General features: G+C 38.4%; 1 protein-coding gene across 1 annotated transcript; it reads right to left on the bottom strand.

Moving 5' to 3' along the window:
* Window positions 1-5,175: 5,175 nt before the first annotated feature.
* Window positions 5,176-11,371, bottom strand: LOC137503705 (uncharacterized). Its single transcript, XM_068231080.1, has 7 exons — window positions 11,343-11,371; window positions 8,351-8,555; window positions 8,141-8,293; window positions 7,940-8,063; window positions 7,719-7,838; window positions 7,352-7,458; window positions 5,176-5,367 (listed from the first exon to the last, which is right to left on the bottom strand). Exons 1-7 carry the CDS (start codon window positions 11,369-11,371, stop codon window positions 5,176-5,178), a joined length of 930 nt encoding a protein of 309 aa, XP_068087181.1.
* Window positions 11,372-12,958: the final 1,587 nt, after the last annotated feature.

The raw sequence follows: 12,958 nt of genomic DNA, 5'->3' as shown, positions 1-12,958 counted from the left end.
CTTGACACAATAGCCTGCCTGTATTGGCTGTCAGAAATCAAAGTAATGACCTAGCCCATACTTTCTTCTTAGATTCATATTATGTGTTTCATATCCTGATAAACAAAAAGAGCGATATTGAAATTGTGGAAGAAAGTGTAAGAGAGAGCTCTGTATTATCATTTTGGCTAATCATGTTGCTAATCCCAAATCTTAGATTTTATATACTTTGCTTATAATTTTCTGACAATGTTTGTGACAACAATCTATACTTTGTAACTAGGCAAAAATCACTATTAACAAGTTCTGCCCTAGTAATAAATTCAATTTATGGCACATGAATGAATTTCTTCACCAAAATAGTTTTATATGCCAAATTAAATGCCCTATCAAGTGTATAGCAGTGTCTCAAATCAGTCATTTTTGGTGTTGTAGACTTCACCCAGAATGATGATGATTTTGAATTAGCATTGTCCTGTCATCGAAGCCTTAATCAATGCAAAGTGAACAATTTATAACAATCTATAATTCTTGCTCATACAACTAGTCATGAAAATTACAGTTTGTTGTAATGATAAACTTATGATATAAATATAGACATTTCTGTTTTAAAAGAATGTTGGAATATCAGTGACAATGTAATTGACCAATATTCCAATAGTGTACAGTAATAGCTGCTATTTAATTTGTTTGTGAAATGCTTTTCTTATTGAAATGTATTTGATTGAGACATCTTTTTTTAATGATTAACATTTCATCTATTAAATAGGAAACAGGTATCTTTAGGAATAAAGTAGACTGTGAACAAAAATATAAACAGTATCTGATATGTTGTAAAGTGTAGAGTGTTTTCTGAAGATGTCAACTGTGTTCATTATACAATGTTGGCTCATAAGTCATGACAACTATTTTTTTTCTGCATTAATGCAGGATCTTCCACACAAATGGAATGTGTGATTAATGCCGAGTATGCAATGTTGAGAAGATCCAGGCATTTGTTCCTAATGGCACGACTTGACCATCTCTGAAGGAGGGTTCAGTAGTACGTTGCTGTCACCGATGTGGCAGGTGGAACAAAGTGACACACAATCACGCTTCTGACATTGTGTGCCACAATTAACCACCTGCTTCACAGGGGAAAGATTTTGCCAGAACATCTGTTTTCGTGGTGAACCTACATGTCGCCATTCTGCAGACTGGTATTTAAGCTCAGATGCATCCACGATCACCATTCCCTCCAACATTTGCTCACCTTCCTGCTGGTAGCTTACAAAGTGTTCACAGTATATGGCATACCATGTTCACTTTTGCATGTCGGTGAGTGCACGTGGCACCCACTGTGTTGCAGTTTTATGTTGATGAATATCTCCCATTAAATTCTTATAGATGGTTCATCTTTCAATGCCTGGTTTGGCTTGTAATTGAAGTAGTATCCATTTTCTTTCCACATCCATGCACTGGGTAATTACTGCAAGTAACACATCAATCCAGACACTAACAGGTCTTCTGGACAATTGTACGTTGCTACTTGTTTCATGTCCATGCTGAAATGTCGCTGCCCATCTTGCAATGGTTTGTTATGGAAGGGCAAAATTCCCCACAGCTTACACAAGCGCTCTTGCATTCTTTGGCATTGTGGCCCTGATGAATGGCTAGCTTGGTGTTTGCACATTGTTCTTGCCTTGTTACATCCATTCTGCACAGAGCCTGACTCTACTGCAGCCCCATCACTCTGCCTGGTAATGTCCAATGCACTGCAATCTCATGCTTTGTCCATGTACAGGGTCTCTCATATAAATCCACGCCAAATTCATGTACTCTGCGCTACAGCAGCTGCAGTATGGGAGGAGCGTGCATAGTCCTTGACCTAGCAAGCAGCCTGCACATGTTCGACCTGGCAAGCGTAAGTTGCCAGTCTGAATCTCAGCTGTTAACACGGTAAGGCAGTTATCATTGCAACACCGCATTTTCGTATGTAAAAGTTCTGGCTTCACCTTAATGGTTATGTGAACAATCATAACTCTCCCACTATTGGTGTGCAGAAAATCCTAATGGTGTTTATGAAGTCCCTCATTGTGATAGGAAGATTGGTGTTTGGTGTGCTGTTAGTGCAAGATGAATAATTTACCTTAGGTTCTTTTTTGAGACAATGGTAAATGCATAGAGGTACCAAGATGACTTTTAGAAGACATTCTTCCATCAGTTAATGGAAGAAGAAAATTTGCATGGGTGGTTTACACAAGATTCAGCCCCTGCTCGTACAATCTTGGAAGTGTTTGCAGACAGTGAAATCACTGCTGGTCTATTATCCCCTCATTCTCCAGATCTAACTGTGTGTGCTGTTTATTTGTGGGGTAAACTGAAAGAAAAAGTGTATTAAACAAATCCTCATACATTGGAGGAAATGAAAGAAAACATTACAGTGCCAGAACTCACTTGTGTAAGGCAGAATGTGGTTATCAGGTACAGTGCCTGTATAACCCAGGAAGGACAACACTTCCAGCATCTTTTGTAAGGTAAGATTTCATATAAGATGGTATACACAGTTAAAGCAGGGCAGCCACGCGTGACACAAGTTTGGCTGAAGCAGCTGCTGTAGTGCAGAACACGACCACCATGTGTTTGGTCTGAGTTTATATGAGAGAGTGTCTTACTTTCCCAGACATGATATTTGTATGGTAGCCCTGTGGAAATGTGAGGAAACACAGTTGCCATGATTTATGACCCAACCCTTATATTACCTGGTTTTCAAATTAAATAAAAAATACTATAACAAATGAGGGTATTTTATTTTAACTTACTTCCTTGGCATTATCCTTCTCTTGACAACTATGCTATAACCTAATATATTTTCAATGAATGTGTTGTAATCTCATTTTCCAAGAATTACTGATAGGCTTAGGACATTGAAGTTTAAGATGGAAGTCTTGGACATCTTGCTCCTATTTTTCTGTAATTTCCATATTGTGCGGTAATATTGCAAGCCTAGTGTATCTTTAGTACAGAACTTGCATTCTCTATGTATTAATGAAGTAATCAGCTTCAAATTATTAAAAAATTAAAATTAAAAGTTAAAAAAATTAAAATACTTAGGAAATATATCCTACTTCTTATACGGTAACTGAAAAACTCCAAACACTTTAGACTAGTAGCGACATAGAAGGGCCAAACTGATATTGAGATATTTAAGTAATAACGAACAAGGCTGTAGATAATCTAGAAGGTATATCTTTGGGAAGTTCATGAATGAAGCACCTCCGACAGCTTCTAGCTAAAGATTGGATCAAACGGTTACACCAAGAGACGGGATTTTCCTATTCAACATGTATGGGGATGGGTTCGATTAAATCAAAGCTGGAAGGATGAGTCATCTACAAAAACATAACATATACGTATATTTTTATAATTTGATTTACGTCGCACTGACACAGATAGATCTTGTGGCAACAGTGGGATAGGAAAGGACCTAGGAGTGGAAAGGAAGTGGCCGTGGCCCCAGCATTTGCCTGGTGTGAAAATTGGAAACCACGGAAAACCATCCTCAAGTCTGCCGACACTGGGATTCGAACCCACTATCTCCCGCATGCAAGCTCACAGTTGCGCGCCCCTAAGCACATGGCCAGCTCGCCCGGTACATTGAATCGTGCAAAGAAACCAAAGGTTTTTGATCTCCAAAGAAAGAATTGGTACCGAGCGCGTGGCTGTGCAATTTGGGCCACATAGCTGTCAGCTTGCATTCCGGAGATAGCAAGTTTAAACCCTGTTGTAGACAGCCCTGAAGATTGTTTTCCGTGGTTTCCCATTTTCACACCAGGCAAATGCTGGGGCTTAAGGCCACGGTTGCTTCATTCCCACTCCTATCCCATCGTTGCCATAAGACATATATGTGTTTGCGCGCGCAACATAAAACAAATTGTAATTTTAAAAACAAATCTTTGGTGCTCCCTCAACATGATTTGGGCTAGACACGGCTGCTGCGACTATTTCCAGCACAAGATCAGCTCAGCAGTGTGAGACTGGTGTAGAGAAGCAGAGTATCGGACAACTCGTTCAATGCTGTCATCAGGGTTCTTACTTTGGAAGCCCTAACAAACTGGTTCAGTCTCACTTCTGATGCTATCAGATGTTGACCTAGTGTAGTTTTGTATTTTTATCCATGCTTTGTGATTACTATACAATCAAATAAAGCATAATTCAGTAAACGAATCTTCATAACTTTTACTCAGTTTCTTAAACAGTAGGGTATTCATGAAAGGACACAGGCTAGGTTAGGATAAATACACAGGATGAAACTGTCCTTGGAACTACTTTCAGTAGAGATATTGCAAAGGGATAGGTAATTACTCACTACCTTCAGTTTATATATTTCTTCTGCAATTAGGGTTAGGGATAAACTATAATAAACTTCTTTTGTCCAACTATAATAAGGTATATTATACACAATTTTATAATAATGCTTTTTTGTTGTATGTCCCACCAACTACTTTCGGTGTTGCTGGAATTTGGTCCAATAGATGTTCTTTTATTTGCCAATACATAACAATGTGACACTGGCATATTCGAAAACCTTCAAATACCACTGGATTGATTCAGGATCAATCCTGCCAACTTGAGTTCAAAAGGCCAGTGTTCTACCACCTGACCTACTCAGACAGATGTAAATCATTAAAAAAAAAAATAGATTCCTATCACCACATTTTTACATACTTCGTCATTTGGTAACTTTTGATGACAAGAAGTTATGTAAGATCTCTTTCTGCTCGATTTCAAGCTTGGAAGATGAAACCTCAATCCTAATTATAAACAGAGGTGTCTACTTCATTTGCATGCTTTTACCAACTCAGTACTCAAAGGCAGAAAAGCCTGAAATGCTATGTTTTTTACATTGCATCGACACAGATGGCAATGATGATGGGATAGACTGGACTAGGTCTGGGAAGGAAGCAACCGTGGCCTTAATTAAGATACAGCTACAGCCTGGTGTGGCTTATGAGAAAACAATCTTTAGGGTTGCCGACAGTAGGTTTTGAACCTGTTATCTCCCGAATGCAAGTTCACAGAGAGTCTGAAATGAAGCAGTAGTCTGACAGACATACCACATATCGCAATCCTTAGAAAGTTCTGATTAGAGACTAGGAGTTGCCACATCCTACTGAATGAGGGTACAAAAATAATGGAGAAAGAGTAATAATCACTTTAGTCAAGATATTTATTAATTTTTTCAACTACAGTCAGGAATCGCTCCATAACTATAGATTGATTTTCAATCACTCCAATCAGCCTCTCTGCTGTTTCATTTTGCAGACGTCCATTTTCAGCCTGCTGTAGCGCAGCCTTGGCCATAAGCATTGCTGCCTCAGCCTGCTGCTTTGCTGCTTCACCAATCATCTGCAAAGAAAGAGAACAGTGCAAGATAATATTTTAATGTTAAAAATCTTTCTTGCTACTGGTTTTATGTCGTACAGACTCAGTCAGTCAATACTGATCTGCATTTAGGGACCGAGCTTAATAGCTGCAGTCGCTTAAGTGCGGCCAGTATCCAGTATTCGGGAGACAGTAGGTTCGAACCCCACGTTCGGCAGCACTGAAGATGGTTTTCCGTGGTTTCCCATTTTCACACCAGGCAAATGCTGGGGCTGTTCCTTAATTAAGGCCACGGCCGCTTCCTTCCCACTCCCAGCCCTTACCTGTCTCATCGTCGCCACAAGACCTATCTGTGTCGGTGCGACGTAAAGCAACTAGCATTTAGGGCAGTCGCCCAAGTGGCAGATTCCCTATCTGTTGTTTTCATAGCCTTTTCTTAAATGATTGCAAAGAAATTGGAAATTTATTGAAAATCCCCTTGGTAAGTTATTCCAATCCCTAACTCCCCTTCCATAAATGAATATTTGCCCCGTTTTGTCCTCTTGAATTCCAACTTAATCTTCATATGTGATCTTTCCTACTTTTAAAGACGCCACTCAAACTTATTCGTCTACTAATGTAATTCCACGCCATCTCTCCGCTGGCAGCTCGGAACATACCACTTACATGTAACTAATCTCATGATTAGACCCGTATTGAATTTGCTATAATATGCTTACAATATTCTGATTTTTTATTCCACCTTTTCAATACAATTGGTGGAATAAAGATCACAATATTGTAAGCATAACATACCACTTAGTCGAGCAGCTCGCCTTCTTTCTGCCAGTTCTTCCCAGCTCAAACTTTGCAACATTTTTGTAACGCTACTCTTTTGTCGGAAATCACCCAGAACAAACCGAGCTGCTTTTCTTTGGATTTTTCCCAGTTCTTGAATCAAGTAATCCTGGTGAGGGTCCCATACACTGGAACCATACTCTAGTTGGGGTCTTACCAGAGACTTATATGCCCTCTCTTTACATCCTTACTACAACCCCTAAACACCCTCATAACCATGTGCAGAGATCTGCACCCTATCCCATTGTTACCGTAAGACCTGCCTGTGTCAGTATAAAGTGAAACAAATAACAAAAAATACCCACATGCCATTGCTTACTTGTCAGTAAACTTAAAAGATGAAATATATTAAGCATTTGCCAAGGAAATCCAATTGGTAAAGAAAGGGATGAAGTGTGTCATACAATTCATGCATACTGCAGGTTTGTGGGCAGCTGGAGTAATAGGCATTGGTCACAATATTTAAATAGGAGAAATCTGCTGTAGACATTAATGGTTATTTATAAATTCATCTCGTTTTGCAGATATAGCCAGTTATTTCCTTTTGAAGTGTAGCCTATATTAGACTTCGTATAGCCAATCGCATCAGATGTGCAGACAATAAGTATTTCAGTATGTATGCTTTGCAGGTATATTTGTAACCAAAGCAAAAAGAAACATTACTTGAATTCTTTAGTCAAACTTCTCTTTATAAAAAATGTATATTTATAATGAACTGTCGTGCTATCCTTGTGTTCACTTGCCAAGAGTGAATGGCATATGTAATAGAGCATGAGCCAACTCTTTATCCTATTACATCCTTAATATGTACGTAGCATAAGCAATTACTTGAAATCAAAGTGTAAACGAGCAGGACATAGTGAAAGCATATTTTTCCCTCTTATTGATGGTCATTTTAGATGGACCACAACCCAACATGTCACCTATTCCCAAACAGGAAAGTTCTCTTTATTTTGGCACTCTTGTAAATATAGCTTAAAGGCTTTTCCAGGCTGTTGAACACCTACAACACTATAACATACCTGAAAAAAAAAACACCCAATGGTTTTACATGTATATTAGGTGTTGTAATTTGTGTATAACAAAGTGAAAACTTTTAAGTTACATTAATTGAGTCAACATTGAAAAGCATGGTTTCATTCTTTAAAAAACTCTTGTAAATGGAACTTACCATCTGAGTTTTGTTACTATCTTCCTGTAAGACTGTAAATTTCTCACGTGCCTCCAACAATTGAACTCCAATTCTCTCCCTACTGGGAGTCTTGCGTTTCTTCACAGCTGAAACATAAGACTAATTAAATCCAAGTAAACGAAAGTTAATGTTTCTAACAAGTATTCTGAACAGAAGCATACCACAGTCCAACCGATGACTGTGTTTGTAGGCCTACCTGTGTAATAACTTGTGCAATCGCTATCACCTCCGAAAGTGTAAAAGCAGACAGAAGTCACTGATTGAATGTAGCAGAGTGAATTTTCAATAAAACTTCATTGTCATTTGAGTACTCATTATTATCAAACTAAAGCATACTGGTATTTACAATACTGCCGTGACCCTGAGCTTTGAGTAGGAGTTCGTGGTGAAGGTATTTCTGAACATACCCTTCCTTCAATTGAATTTTCCAATTCAGGAGGCACCTCTAATTTCTTTTCATGATTACCTATAAATAAATCACTTATTATTATTATTATTATTATTATTATTGCAAGTTTCAAATAATGCCCAGAATAAGAACAATATTGCAGTTTGTGAAATACTTGCCAATCTCAGTATCTACCACTTCCAGTGATAGCACTGTAGGAGTCGCCACATCTTTCAAGATATGTGTTTGAGGAAGAGCCTGTAGGACTGACACATCCCCTGCCTCGAGTTGAATTTGTAGGCTCTGAAATACAATCTATATTTAAAATCTTTTAAGAAGACTATACAAAAATGGTTATTACGTCTACTGTAAATAGTTACCTCTTCTTCTGGCAAGCTATCAGGGCATGCAGATCCCTCCACATACACAAAGCCAATCACTTCCAACACCCTTAGCTCAATAGCTGTAAGAGGTGTTGCAGTGATGGGCTTATTTCCTGTTGCATTTCTCTGGCGCCTGATATTGGCTGCTTTCTTAGAAGCAGAGAACACAAATACACAAATATTACGTATAAATATAATTAAACGTACAACTTGCCACTGTTTACTGTCCTTGACAGTTCCTCTGGGAACACTGTTCAGTATGTCTGTTAGAGCCTTCCACCTTTCACCTAGGCCTTGTTTCCCATCTTTCCCTAGAAATTTTCCACGAGCGAAAAGATTGTGGTTCTCCATGTAAGTCACCAGTTCATCTATCTGGCTTTCCGTAGCTCTTCCAGCTCTTGGAGTTTTAAAGCTGAAAGCAATATTCTACATTGTTTATTCATCATAGTTTATACTGCAATATTTATTAATATCTCATTCTTGTCAACAAAGAGATATTGTAGAGAAATTCTACACCAGTGGCGGCTCGTGAAAAAATCGTCCTACGTGCTACAAAAAACAAGCTAAATACGCTGTTTTAAATCTGCATATTGCCATGATGAACAACGCATACTTCAAACTTGGTAATACTACTACTACTACTACTACTACTACTACTACTACTACTACTACTACTACTACTAATAATAATAATAATAATAATAATAATAATAATAATAATAATAATACAACTTTTCTCACAATTTATAACTCAGAACAAACAAAAACAACATTAATTTGGAAGCAGATGAATTCTTCGACAACTGTCTACGAGATAAATAATTCATTGGAGATATATTGTTTTTACTAACCTAATGCCGCAACTTACATAGAATCGTGGGAATATAGATCACCACTAAGAACACTAATTTAATTTCACTTTATATACACTGCAGTGGATAAATAATTTGATAAATCTTCGTATAAACTTTAGCACTAACACAATGACAGAAAAAACACGCACCAGTAATATAACCGCGAGATTAAAAACCCCACAAAGCAACTGAAAGAGCTGCCAACTGATTCATTGAGACCTCCCCTATTACCAGAGTAAATGTCCGGCTCCATGGCTAAATGGTTAGCGCGCTGGTCTTTGGTCACAGGGATCCCGGGTTCGATTCCCGGCAGGGTCTGGAATTTTAACCATCATTAGGTGTACGTGTTGTCGTCATCATCATTTCATCCTCATCACGACTCGCAGGTGGCCTACGGGAGTCAATTCAAAAGATATGCATCTGGCGAGTCGAACATGTCCTCGGATACTTCCGGCACTAAAAGCCATACGCTATTTCATTTCACCAGAGTAAATTACATTGTAATGCGGATAACATTTAGGGTCAGTCAAAGATTCTTTGACTCGCCTACCAATTCCTTATTTTTGACACAAAAGGAAGATGGATATTTTAATAAGCATGTGTGAGATAGATTGCCTCCACTTACGCTTTACTTTCGAACCCAGACGATGCTACTCTCTAGTGGCAGATTCGCTTACCACGTTCAACATAAGCACGGCCGACTGGATCCCTCGCTGCGCTCCGGGTAGTGGGAGACATCGAGTAATTCTACCCCCTTGCGGGAGAGGAAGTAACTATAAACGGGATCAGTGAAAGTTGATCCCGGTTTACGGTATACTCCGCCGGCTAGGGGGAGTGTTGCAAGCTTGGCTGCGCCTGCGTATTGCTTCCTTCAGGCTACAGGCAAGGGCTCACTTCACATGAGCACGAGCCTTGTTCCCCGGGAGAACAGCGCTAGGTGTTCGACAGATCTCGTCCTGATTTTCACAAAACACAAATTCATATCGTACTCAAAACAACGAAAAGGCACCAGGATAATTGTACTGTACGTAAATAATATTCCTTACAGTTCCAAGCTACGTGCTGGAGCCCGGTAGCACGTACTGACCGGCCGCCACTGTTCTACACTTCTTTTCCAGTAAGCATACCACTGTGGCCTGAAAATTACACATATTTTCATTATACTGTTTACTGTCATGACAGTGTTCAATTTGCAAACCTCTATGAATTAACTAAGCACCTCCATACTTGTTAGTTTGCAACTAGCTCTGTAGCATCGTTTCGTTCCTATAAAAACTGAACCTAACCATCATCGCTTCAGTCTCCCTCTACTCTTAAACAACCGAGTCTATTATTTTTCTAGGCAAGCTATCCTTGTTCGTTTACCTGAAGAATAAAATAATAATTACATGATCTCAGAAGCATAAATATATTTCTGGTACCAGAAATTTTAATAAACTTAACAGCAATAAAAGACAAATCTACATCAAAACAGACTTTCAAAATCCTATCTCATCAGCTATAGATACCGGTACCCAAAATCTATTACAATTACAATTTATAATATCTACATACCGGTACTGATACCATCCCACAGTGGAGTAAGAAATAGTGTATCGGTATAATCACATAAAAATGAATGGAAGAATATTTAAGGTACCACTCACAAATAACACTAATTCATTCGCCAGGATGTAGTAGTTGTATAGAAAGGAAATTAAACTGGTAGGGTGGCATGGAGAGCAGCATCGAACCAGTTTATGGACTTATGACACAACAACAATAAATTCGGCACCGGTCGAGAGCATCGTACATGCATTAATTTAATACGGTACATGATTTTGAGTGCTTAACCTAACGCGTCTGTATAAACTAAGAGTGACGGTGTGTTGTGTGATAGTAAAGATAGAATTATTCACTGTTTCATTTCAATGTGCATATCGGTTTCGCTGTTTTAAACCAATAAAATACGGATATTCTTCTATTCTGCCTCATATAACACAAATAAATACCAAAATCAAGCACTAGATTACCACATCTAACACTCTTACAATTAAAACAAAGATATTGTAAACCACGTGGTGTTTGAGCGAGTGTGTTTCATTTGAATGTGCAAATCGGTAAGTTAAAATTTCGCTCTGTTTTAAACCAATAAAATACGGGTATTCTTCTATTCTGTCTCATTTAACACATATAAATACCAAAATCAAGCACTAGAATACATCCAAAACTACAATTTAAAAAAAGAATATTGTGCGCCACGTGGTCCTATAGGCCTAAAATGGGAATTCTATACTCTTGTTAATCCTAACATTCTAGTAATACCTATAATATTATGCTGTTCATAAAACTGTATTAACACTTACCTGGAATACTTTCTTGAAGACGTATCCATTTCAATAGCAAAAACCTTTAAAGAACAATGTATAAGCCCACGGCTCTAGTACGGTACGTTCAAGTGGCGCTGAATTGCTTTTGAACAAAGAGGTTTTGAAGACTACCGCGCTCAATGCGTTTCATTAACAGCTCTACTCACTCTCCTGTAAGAGATCATCACTTCTTATTGGTCAAAAATTCTAGCCTTCGACCGGGGTGTTCCAAAGAAACTATTTTTACCGACCGAGTTGAGTGACGTCACACAGCTCTCGCTTGCACCGATTCGACAGAGTACAGAATAGCTCGGCGTCAGAACTATCGGCCCTGCAACCTATAATACTCGGTGACTTGCCGATCCGAACGTCGTCGGTTGGCATGTACGGAATAGCACCCCCCAGCTCTAGTTGCAGGGCCGATAGTTCTGACGCCGAGCTATTCTGTACTCTGTCGAATCGGTGCAAGCGAGAGCTGTGTGACGTCACTCAACTCGGTCGGTAAAAATAGTTTCTTTGGAACACCACGGTCGAAGGCTAGAATTTTTGACCAATAAGAAGTGATAATCTCTTACAGAAGAGTGAGTAGAGCTGTTAATGAAACGCATTAAGCGCGGTGGTCTTCAAAACCTCTTTGTTCAAAACCCATTCAGCGCCCACTTGAACGTCTAGAGCCGTAGGCTTATACATTGTTCTTTAAAGGTTTTTGCTATTGAAATGGATACGTCTTCAAGAAACTATTCGAGGTAAGTGTTAATACAGTTTTATGAACAGCATAATATTATAGGAATTACTAGAATGTTAGGATTAACAAGAGTATCGAATTCCCATTTTAGGCCTATAGGACCACGTGGCGTACAATATTCTTTTTTTAAATTGTAGTTTTGGATGTGGTATTCTAGTGCTTTATTTTAGTATTTATTTGTGTTATATGAGGCAGAATAGAAGAATATCCGTTTGGTTTAAAACAGCGAAACCGATATGCACATTCAAATGAAACAGTCGCTCAAACACACAGCCGTGAATAATTCTATCTTTACTATCACACAACAAAACGTCGCTCTTAGTTTATACAGACGAATAAGGTTAAGCACTCAAAATCATGTATTAAATTAATGCATGTACGATGCTCTCGACCGGTACCGAATTTATTGTTGTGTCATAAGTCCATTGACTGGTTCGATGCTGCTCTCCATGCAACCCTACCAGTTTCATTTCCTTTCTATATAACTACTACATCCTCGCGAATGAATTAGTGTTATTTGCGAGTGGTACCTTAAATATTCTTCCATTCATTTTTATGTGATTATACCAATACACTATTTCTTACTCCACTGTGGGATGGTAACAGTACCGGTATGTAGATATTATAAATTGTAATTGTAATAGGTTTTGGGTACCGGCATCTATAGCTGATAAGATAGGATTTTGAAAGTCCGTTTTGATGTAGATTTGTCTTTTATTGCTGTTAAATTTATTAAAATTTCTGGTACCAGTAATATATTTATGCTCCTTCTGAGATCATGTAATTATTTTATTCTTCAGGTAAACGAACAAGGATAGCTTGCCTAGAAAAATAATAGACTCGGTTGTTTAAGAGTAGAGGGAGACTG

This window comes from Anabrus simplex, chromosome 1, assembly GCF_040414725.1.
Source record: "Anabrus simplex isolate iqAnaSimp1 chromosome 1, ASM4041472v1, whole genome shotgun sequence".
NCBI classification, from domain to species: Eukaryota; Metazoa; Arthropoda; class Insecta; order Orthoptera; family Tettigoniidae; genus Anabrus; species Anabrus simplex.
The sequence above is the reverse complement of the archived record's forward strand: the minus strand, read 5'-3'. Positions and strand labels throughout refer to the sequence as shown.

Coding starts and splice junctions, on each gene's coding strand:
- LOC137503705 (XM_068231080.1), bottom strand. CDS start 11,371: ATGGATACGTCTTCAAGAAAGTATTCCAG. Junction 8,064..8,140: donor ATAGCTTGCCAGAAGAAGAG/GTAACTATTTAC, acceptor ATTGTATTTCAG/AGCCTACAAATTCAACTCGA. Junction 7,839..7,939: donor AGTGGTAGATACTGAGATTG/GCAAGTATTTCA, acceptor ATTTATTTATAG/GTAATCATGAAAAGAAATTA.